General features: G+C 45.3%; 1 protein-coding gene across 1 annotated transcript in view; it reads left to right on the top strand.

The window, feature by feature from the left end:
• Nucleotides 1-2101: 2101 nt before the first annotated feature.
• Nucleotides 2102-10907, top strand: part of LOC147460274 (uncharacterized) — a 34431-nt gene continuing 25625 nt past the window's right edge. Inside the window, exon 1 of the mRNA XM_086511356.1 lies at nucleotides 2102-2632. Within this exon, the coding sequence (XP_086367482.1) occupies nucleotides 2381-2632 (252 nt within the window). The 5' untranslated portion in view covers nucleotides 2102-2380. The remainder of the gene's footprint in view (nucleotides 2633-10907) is intronic.

Raw genomic sequence — 10907 nt, 5'->3', positions numbered from 1 at the left:
GAATCCGATGGGTCACCCGTCATACATTACACCACCCATATTTCTCCCAACTACAAAACCATGTTCTTCGCTGAAAGAGGAAACTATACTCACCCTTACATGCTTGACCCTATCCCCTTGTCAGCAATACACACTATTGCAGCCATTCGGCTTGCTCCTACTCCGTTCAATGCGAGACATGGCCTTGGGGCAATGGAGAAGAATCAAATCGATTGTGCACACTGCACAGTATGCTCACTGCAAGTTCGAGAGTTTGAGGCTACTAGAGTGCTCAGCTTTTGGTCACATCTGAACTTGCAGCTTCGAATACATTTTTAGCCATGACATAGACCTACACATTTTCCTCTCCCAGCCACAGTGTGGGCTCTTCATTGCAACTCTCATCACCACAATTTTGGAGCATCACGAATCACTCATTAGCCACACACATACTACATCACATGTAACTTTAGTCCCATAGGTCATGATTGACCTTCGAGGACGATAATAAAATCTCTCTCTCTCTCTCTCTCTCTCTCTCTCTCACACACACACACACACACACACACACACACACACACACACACACACACACACACACACACACACACACACACACACACACACACACGCGCGCGCTCACGCGCGCTTTACATACCACTGGTTGCTTCATAAATTATTCTTACAAAAGTGCATGACAGAGACCTCCCAGTTGAATGCACAGTTCTCTACTTGTCCATTGTAGTTATCCATGCAGACACATTCATATTCATGCCTACACGTGCAATTCTCCATCGCATGCAAAAATTTTGTACTCCCATTATTGTAGTTATGTAAAGAAATACCAAATATCAAATAGTGAAATATCCCAATATCCCACGAAAGAAGAACATTTCCACAAATAGGCACACCCTACTATGAGTGTGAATCCTATCGCACCTATGATTGACAATTCTCCTTCTCCTAGAAGATGCAATAGATAGAAGTCTTAATTCTTGAAAGAACTTCAGATCATAATATGAAGGCATAGGTGCTAGATAACAATATCACAAATATTAAGCAAAAAAGTTTAAACCAGTGAAATAAGCTTAATGATTCAAAGCGTCACTTCTTGTTTGTCAATACCCATCACTCATATTTTGCCTATTACAATCACATACATAAGATAGCACATAATGACCCACTACTCAATGGTCCTCTTTATAGGATTAGAAAGACAAATGCCATATATCTCTCCCAATGGCCTACATATGAATGAGATGATGCTTAGGCTAGGTTCAGATTCCACACTTAAATGTGCGTGTAGGTGATGTGTGCCACTCACGTTTTGCACCTCTAACTCTAGTATTCACACTGCAAGTAAACTTCCCTTCTCTCGACTCTTACTCATGGAACATGGCTACTCCTTTTCCTATGTGATCTTCTGTGCTGTGTGAACTGCTAGGGCTGGAGCATTTATTGGAGCGTCTCTCTACTGGGTGGAAAAGGCGGTTTGTGTAGATGCAAGTCCATTGCACAATATGACGGCACGCTTAGGGTAAAACCCCCAATGGTGTGCCACCTAAGAGAGCCGGCAAATTGCGACGACTGCTCCGCACTGTTTTCACTCGTGAAGGGCGCATCCAAGAGCTGGAAGCAAGGGCTGTCTTGGGTAATCGCAACGTCGCAAGCGATGAGGCACGCAGGTTGCAAAACGCGAAACAAAATTTCCTTTGTAACAAAAACGGCCACTAGAAGGAAGACAACGAGGGGCATAACATGAGCCGTTCAGCCAACGCGCCTCGAACTCGACATCGGACGGCCAATATCGCATCGCCTGCTGCTCTAACCAATCCACCACCTGGTTCAGCGTGTCCCTTCACTGGAGGGAAATTAACTTAGTAAAGGCCACGGACGGATCCCAACACAGGGACCCGGTTTTCTAATGGCCCCTTTACCCTAATGCCCCTCTTAAAAGAAAAAAATTTGTCACTATTAAGTTGCCATGTGGCAGTACGCGACAAGCTTTGTCCAACCGTCTCCAATTGCTCCCAAGAGTTCAAAAAGGTTTGCCGTTCAATTAATTGTGTCATGGGTAAGCTTTAACACTTTACTCAAGGTACATTTAACAATCCTGTGTTTCCGAAATCTTCGTAGCCACAAGTTTCTGTAAGACTGGAGGGACTTGAAGCCACGCATGCATTACCACCTTTGCAGATTGCGACCGTCGGGTTGCCCATCTGCCGCAGGGCTTTGCACCAGAAGAGCTTGATGGGCCGATTTTACGGCGGGTGCAGACTTTAAAAGCTTGTAGCGTTGAGGCTGTGTGCTTGTGTATATATTGTGGGTGCGGCTCGCTATCAATGGAACATGAAGCATAACGCAGGACCCATCTAGAGAAGCACTATCTCTGTCCTCCATCATGGTGTTCAAGCATCAGCATGACCAGCAGCTTGGCCACAGAGCTGCCACTGCAGCAGCTTTGCGTCCTGCTCTCCGTCACCAGCTCCCTATCACGGATTGGACTGGTCAAGTCAACCTTGAGGATAAGATTCCTGCCCGTCCTCACTCCTGTGAGTCCTCTCCTCACGTGATTGCCAGCAAACCGCAGAAGTCCTTGGACAGAACTATGCAATTTTGGTCACGTGCCATTCCTATCTATGCAAGTTATAAGGTATCTATTCTTCTGTATACTCAGAACATTCAGAGGTAAATAGGTGCTTGTACAATCTTTGCACCAATCTATATTTATGTGTGTGTTGTTGAGAGAGAGAGAGAGAGAGAGAGAGAGAGAGAGAGAGAGAGAGAGAGAGAGAGAGAGATGAGCTGCAGCTGCAGCTGCTCTAACGTCAGCAGATGATGAAGATGATTGCATAGTTAAGTGCGAACGGTTTTGATGATAAGTCATTGTGGGCCCTCCTCCCTACGTGCGTGTGTCTTTTCTGGCATATGCCCTGTTGCACTGCACTCGCCTGTTGATGTTCACCCGCAGTGTATCTGCTTGCGCACGTCAACTGCTTCGGTGGCTAGGAGGTTTTTCCCCCTGTGCATTGTATATACGCCCATCACTCTAGGGCTATCTCATCTTTCCATTGCACACTAAGTAATACACTCTCTGTCGTGTGCCTTGAGCTTTCTTCGTCTTCTCCAAGCTGTGTTTTCCTGCAATGCTAATTCTAACAATTGGTATCAGAGCAGATTGCGTCCTCTCGGGCTCGCCAGCAGCTCCAACACACGCCTACTCACTTTCTCCGATTTCAGTGAGCTTTGGCGAGCGTCAGCAGGTCGACAAATATTTTGAGTAAGCTTCAAGAGCTTAGTCTGCCCAGATTTCTGATTCGGACTCATTTTGGCCTCCGTTTTCACTACAGGTAGTACTACGCAAGCCATTTCGTCATTTTGTGCAGAAGTTCTGTCAATGCCGTTTTTTGCATAACAGGTCCCTTACAGTCTTCTATGGTTTGTATTGTAGAGCACGTGTTGTTCCCGCCCCGTTTTTTCTCTTTCCGGGCAGTTTTCACAATAGGTACAGCATTTGCCATGGCTGACAACAACACAGATGTGTACAAGTTGTTTGTTGCTGAGACAGATTGGATGGGGACAATTATCTATGTGGGCTTAGATGATGCAACATGTCCTTGTATCAAAGGGCGTTTGGAATATTGTGCAGGGCATTGATGTACGTTCTAGATCTAAGGATATAGGCGATGTTGAGGATGTTGCTATGTGATTTGGCGGGCTTATGCATAAATGAAGTGAGAAGTCCCACCAGGAAATTGATCTCAAAAAGGGTGTTCAACAACCAAATAAGAGAACCGACTAGCTTTCGATAATACGTAGCGCCGACCACATTGAAGGGGCCATATAGGGACAACTTCTGGTGTGGATCCATTGGGGTAGATATCCGGTTGTATTCGGCCATACCAAATGCCTCCAACAACTCTTCGACATAGCGCTACTCAAAAAGAAAGATGCCTCCCTCTGTCTCCCATATCTAGAGTCCAAGAAAGTAATGAAGCAAACCTAGATCTGCCATCTCAAACTTCTTTGCCAAGGTCTCCATAGTACCGTGTACATGTGGATCATTGCTATCTATAATCATAGGATCGTCCACATAGAGGATAATAAGTGTCACCATGCCTCCCTGTTGGAAAAAAATATAAATATGGGTCTGGAAGAATGATGAAAGGAAGAAAGAATCAATCTTTTGGTACCACGCTTGTGAAGCTTGCTTCAGAGCAACATAGCCTTCCACAACCTGTAAACTTTTTCACTTGATCCTGGAACTCATAAACCTTGAGGTTGCTCCCCATGCATCTCCCTCTCTCAGTCGCAGTTGAGAAAGATTGACTTAATCTGGGCTATCGATGATGGATTGCTAAAGCAAAATCTATTTGATTAGTCGTCATCCATGCAATTGGTGCAAAGGTCTCGTCATAGTCCATTGTAGTTCTCTGAGAAAAATCCTTGGCAACGAGGTGGGCCTTGTGGTTATCCAAAGACCCATCTGATTTGCACTTGCCAGATTGTGGAGATCAAGGTGTATCAATTGCTGTTGGGCTTCAGTTATGGGTTTGGTACCTGTAGGTGATATACCATAAGCAGTGGCGCGGAAGAGAGGGCATTAGTTGGACGAGGCACCTGTAGAGTTGTCACCTTTTCAGTTGGAGATTGGGGTGATCGTCATTAGAGGACTCTGTAGCTGACACTTGCTCTGAACTGGGCTCGTAGTCGGACTTGCTCTCATTGCTCTCCTCAGAGGAAGAGGTTGAAGATTCTTGCTCAGACTGAAGGTGTTGCTTCTTATTGTGAGTGAGAACCACAATGTTTAGCACAATGTTTAGTGAATGATTGAAGGACCGATATCGCAAGCTGTCTCTGAAATGAGTGAAATGAGGAAATTTTCCACAAAAGCATACATAATCTACAGGTAACGAATCCCCACACTCATATACATTCAGAATCCGGTATTACCACAAGGACCATGCCTCACAAGAATGCATGCACAATTTTGTCTCTAGCGTTGATCCTGGCCCAATTTCTGTATGTAGATGCTACAAGCGATGGGAGACAAGGGGGGGATCTACAAGCGATGGAAGTGGTTGAGGAGATTGATGTGCCCGCGCTACTGACGCGGCTGGGGGAAGATGTGTCGACTTGCAGTGCTAACGAGTTTGCGTAAGAAGGCGATGGGAGATGATTGCAGTTCTAAGGAGGTTTGAGTAAGAGGGTCGCTGGGATAGGGGTTTATAAAAAAAATCCATGTAGGATTTTTTTAACTTATGCGAAGGGTGAATGCCCAGCGTTGGGGAAGGGCGAACGGTGATTGGCGCGGAAGAGTGGGCGAGGGCGAGCCATGGCGAAGGTGAGTGTGAAAGGCGATTGGCAAAGAAAAGTGGCGAGGGCGAGCCATGGTGAGGGGAGGGCGAACGGCGAGAGAGATGGCCGAGAGCCGAGCAGGGCGAGCGACCAACAGGCTAAAAGGCTAGAAGGAGAGGGCAAGCCAAGGGGCGATTAGCCAACACAAAAGATAGTCGAGGAAGCAGCATCACAAGGGAGGCCGAGGAGCAGCAGGGCGAGGAACGCAGGAACTAAGAACTGTGGAGCTGAGAGAGATAGACAGAAGGTGAGAGATGGCAGGTGGATTAATTAAGCCTGCCAATCATTTAAAGATTCCAATTAAAATCTACTCACAGGCTAGCCATTGTAAATCATTGAACTCATTATGTATCCTAAAACTTGCGTGTTAAATGGCTAAGGAACATTTTGAAAAGCACTACCACACGTTATACACTACTGTGTTAGATACACGTTATCTACTAATATTGAAGAAGGGACTGTAGTAACATGTGATGTAGGGAGAGCCTTCCGTTCCTTTAGAGAGAGAATGCAATGATCACAAACAAAGTGAATGCTACTGTGAATGAAGGTGTTGAGACAAAGAGAAAGAGAGAGAGAAGAATATGATACCAGATGGTTCTCAAACCCTCCTCCAAGGGCCCCCCTCTCTATGGCGAGAGAGGTCTATGCTATAGATTGCACAAATCTGGTACAATGGTTTAGATGCAATGGACTCGTCGAGGATGTAGACGACAAGATGAGGAGGACGAGGACGGGCTAGAAACTGAAAACGCTAAGGTTGAAAAGCTGAATCTGCAAATTGCTGACTTTCTGTTGAACTTTGACACTGTGTCGGCGAGGATGGCGATGACGAGGACTCGATGATGATCGGCTGAAAACGCAGATGCTGAAATCTGAAAACAGCGGGGTGAAACTGTAAACGCTGGCTGACTCGACGGTACGGCGAGGATCTACTGCGGGTAGGTGAGATCTACGAGGCTAGGAGCTAGATCTGCAAAGGCTAAGTGCTGAAATCTGAAAACGCTAATGGTCTTGGCTGATCAGGCGCCGGAAACTGCAAACACTAGTCTTGATCTGGGAACTAGAAATGCCACGCTGATCTGTTGCAGAAAACGCCAGAGGAACTGGCTCTGAAAACGCTGGCTGCTGCTGTTGGCTGAAAACTCTAGGTTGTCTTCTGCCGGTCTTGCTGAGGAGAGAAAACTGCAAGTTGCTGGAACTTCTTCTGTCTCTTCTGCTAAAACTGGGCGTCCCTTGTCTGCTTATATAGCTATAAAAAGCTGGGTCGAGCAGTCTTCCCAACAGCCCACGACCGTAGAAATTGGTAAATTAAATTAATAAAAATGCCAAACTACTTGGAAAATGTATTGTCCCAAAACTGGCCGGGAATTGGACCTTCTGCTTGGACAATGCATATGCTGGATGATACTGGATGTGCAATCAGAGGATATGCAACTACTCGTAAGTGCGTGGACATGCACGAGCTGCTCATAGGCTCACAAAGGTGTGAGAACACTTCCTAAGCTGACTTGAACCCTAGACCTAAGATAGGTTGTCCTCATGCACATAGGGTTAGATGTGCACGTGACATGTGAGGACTGGCAATTTGGGTTGATTAAGGAAAGAATAGAGTGAGATGGATGAGTAGTGCAAATCACAAGAGAGTGACATTTGATTAGAAAGAGTTGAGTGTGAGAGGGAGTAGGCCAGATAGAAAAGCAAAGAAGCGAGCAGAGTGAAGTTATGGGAACAATAGATTACAACTTGGTACTTTGTACGATCAAATTCAACACGAACCACAAAAGGACTGATGGAGATACCACATACAAAAGCTAGAACACAGCAACCAACAACAGAAATAGGCATACCGAGGTACCGAAAACAAACTATAGAATGATGAGAGGAGATGGGTTTCCGCACAAGGCTTTCTTCAGATCTTGACTAGGTCTCGAGCTAGTAGACATTAACAATGTGCGGAATGATAGCACTTAATTCTTGACTCAATAATTCTTGACCCATTGACTAGGGGTGTGACAAAGTGATGACGTGGCATGACCATCTGATAGAGAAATGGCCAAGTGCACAAGAGAAATTGGACGGACTAACTTGAAGAACTTATGAAGCACCGGCCGTGGGGCCCGAAACCCTAAAAGACAGAAGCTTCACCCTGAAAGGGATTTTTGTAAAATGCACTGACATGCTGACGTGGCAGATCATACGGATGCTGACGTGGCAGGGCCATACAGAATTTCCGCGATTTGCACTGCAAGTGCCATGTGGCAGGTTGTATGGATTTCCGCAAATTACGCTGGCTGTTTTTGGGAATCTCCAACGCTAGCTTTTGGGGACCATAGCTTTTGGGTGAACTGATTGCTTTTGGGGCTCTGCTTTTGGGCATCCCATGTACTGCTTATAAGAGCCCTTGGGGCTTCACTCTGCAGAGGATTTGGACGTAGAGTTGAGAGTAGAGGTCCCTCTGGAGTTGTATTTGCAATGATTAATGATAAAGAAATACCGAAAGGGGCGCTAGACTCTGGGGCCAATACCTCTGGGCACGTAACTACGTTGGGCCGTGTCGACTCTCTCTCTCTGTCTGTGTCTCTCTCTCTCTCTCTCTCTCTCTCTCTATATATATATATATATATATATTCAGGTTCAGTGATTTTGAAGCACATGTAGGTATTTGTGAGAAAATCTCCATGGCCCGCCGACCCCAGACTTATTAGCCACTCCCACCCTTACTTCATCACGCATCGGGCACGCTCCCATCTTCATCGCTCTGTCTTACAGGGCAAAATCCATAAAGAACCCCAGATTACACATGGGTTTTTGCGGAGAATCTGACAGAGATAACACCTCTTGGTGGGCAAGCAAAGAAAAATTGAAATCGGACGCGGCAACTGAAGTAAAGAATGAAGATTTGGACAAATTTTTTTGGCAGAAAAGTTTGTTAGAGCGGAGTACAAACGTCAATTGCAGGTTGATACATGTGTGAAAAGATTGATCAAGTACTCCAGAGACCAGAAATATGCGAACTACCTGAAGAATTACCCAATTGATGAGATTCACTCGAGGTGGCCCGCTGAAAAGACAGACAAGTGCCAAAAAAAAAAGAAAGCGGAACCTGTACTCATAGAAGAGTTGGACAGAACTCTTGAAAAGAAGATGAACCAGAGGACCACCAGAAGATAAGCCAAAGAGTTACAGAGCAGCAGCCGAGCGCGGTAGAAAAGGAAAGACAAAAGCAGGACTAGTACCAGATTTTGTTGGGGACCGCCAATCCTGACCAGCTGAACGAAAGTGTCGAACTTTGCAAAGCATGGGGCAAAGTGCCAGACTAGGAAGCCCTTATCTTCTTTGATGGAGAAGCCAAGGCCAACTTCAGTTCAACCGAATTGGCGGCTTGACTTGGAATTATGCCCGAGGAAATGGGACTACTGGCCGAGGCTGTTTTAGAGGCACCGGACGGGATGTTGCCACTACACCTATCATTGGCAAATTACGTTTGCATTGTTAGGAGTATTTGGGGCACGAGGACTTTTACATCATGTCTTTGGAAGGGTGTGACGTCCTCCGAGGAATCCCTTGGTTCCCCAAGAACAGTGCCGTGGTCGATTATAGGGCAAGGAAGGACATCTTGACGAATGAGAAGGGCAAAGAGATTGTACTTGATGTAAAATTGAAAGACGAGTCCATCCCACTTTATGAAATCCTTTTTTTTTGTTTATTCAATTTTCTTGAAAGAACTAGAATGATGATTAAAGGTTGAATATGCCAGAACTCAAAAACAGAACGACAAGAATTTCTGCAAGCTTAGACTGACTATTTCTCTGAGGGCTTACAAGGCGAGTTACCTCCTTCACGTCCTCAAGATCACACGATCGATTTGATTCCCAATAGTACATCACCGAACCGGCCACCTTATAGAGTTAGCCGAACTTGCTTTAGCCAAATTGATCCGTAGAGTGGTTATCATCAGATCCAAATTGCTCCTGGAGACGGCTACAAGACAGCTTTTAGGACGACTTTTGAGTTTGTATGAATATTTGGTGATGCCATTTGGCCATGCGAATGCCCCGGCCACATTCAACCGCATGATGGATAGGATTTTCAGAGAGTACTGATCATTTGTGGGCAATTTCTTTGACGTCATCATCGTCTTCTCCAAGAGTGAAGCAGAACACACACCACCTATTACAAGTTTTCCAGGCAGTGCGGAAGCATAAATTGGTTATAAATGCTAAAAAGAGCGATTTTTTCTTGCCTGAGATACACTTCTTGGGACACATCGTCTTAGCAGAAGGGGGTAAAGATGGACCCGGCTAAATATGAGACCATTTGTGACTGGCTTTATTTGAAGAATGTCCATGAAGCTCGAAGTTTTCTTTGCTTGTGCTCATATTATTGGCGGTTCATTCGGAAATTTGCAGAGATAGCTTCTCCTTTGCATATGCTGACTCAGAAAGGAGTCCCTTTTACTTCGGGAACGACAGAGATTACAGTCTTTCAGAAACTCTAGGAAAAGTTGACAACAGGATCAGTTTTGGCCTTGCTGGACTTGCAAAAGCCATTTGAAGTTTACTGTGATGCTTGTGGTCGCAGTTTGGGAGTAGTCTTGATGCAAGAAGGCTATGTCATTGCTTACGAGAGCAGCATGTTTTCACGTCGTGAATTGGTTGCACTGGTTTACAAGAAAGAGCCGATGGCAATTATCCATGCTCTTACATAGTGACTACATTTTCTACTCGGAGCTGACTTTACTTTCTTCATAGACCATTAGAGTTTACGCTACTTCTTGTCGCAGAAAAAACTTTTGGAAAAGCAGATGAGATGGGCTAACATTCTGTCATAGTTTCATTTCCAGATAGTCCATGTGTCACAAAGTGATGACGTGGAGGATAGCAGAAACCCTAATTTCCGAAAATCGCGGAGGCAAGATTTTTTTAATTTTTTAATTTTTTGAAAATTTTGAGCGACGCAAATCTTAGCTTTTTGCTATGATTTGGGAGAAAGAGAACTTGCTTTTTACTGACTCTCATTGAGAGAGAGAGAGAATCTGCTTTTGCTTTCAAGCTTTTGGGGCTCTGCTTTTGGGCATCCCTTGTAATCTTTAAATTAGTGGTGAGGGCCTCACTTCTCAGAGCATTTGGACGCAGAGTCTGAGAGTGAAACCCTAACCGCTCTCTTGTACTTTGATGATTGATTAATACAAAAAGAAATACTGAAAGGGGTGCCAGTCTTTGGGGCCAATATCTCTAGGCACGGAACTCCGTCGGGCCAGTGCTTTTCTATTGTGATCTGTGAATTGTTTGAAGTGTTATTTGGTGCTCGTGATTGATTCTTGACTTGGAGTGTCCAAGTCTGTTACAGTGGTATCAGAGCACGGCCGATTTCTCTTCTACGAGAAATCCGATCCCCAATTTTTTTTCCGCGGCACCTATGGCTTCACGCAAGGATCAGTCGACTCCCTCTGCATTTGGAGATGTGGGCTGGGATCACAACAAAGATTCAGACAGAGTGTATCGCCCGCCTCGGCCTACTCAGGCGGAGCAAAGAGAGATGAAGCGTCGTCAATTGATCGGCGATGC

This window comes from Adiantum capillus-veneris, chromosome 4 (genome assembly GCF_014529385.1).
Source record: "Adiantum capillus-veneris isolate H3 chromosome 4, ASM1452938v2, whole genome shotgun sequence".
Taxonomy (NCBI): Eukaryota; Viridiplantae; Streptophyta; class Polypodiopsida; order Polypodiales; family Pteridaceae; genus Adiantum; species Adiantum capillus-veneris.
Note: the sequence above shows the minus strand (reverse complement) of the source record. Positions and strands in the feature narration are given on the sequence as shown.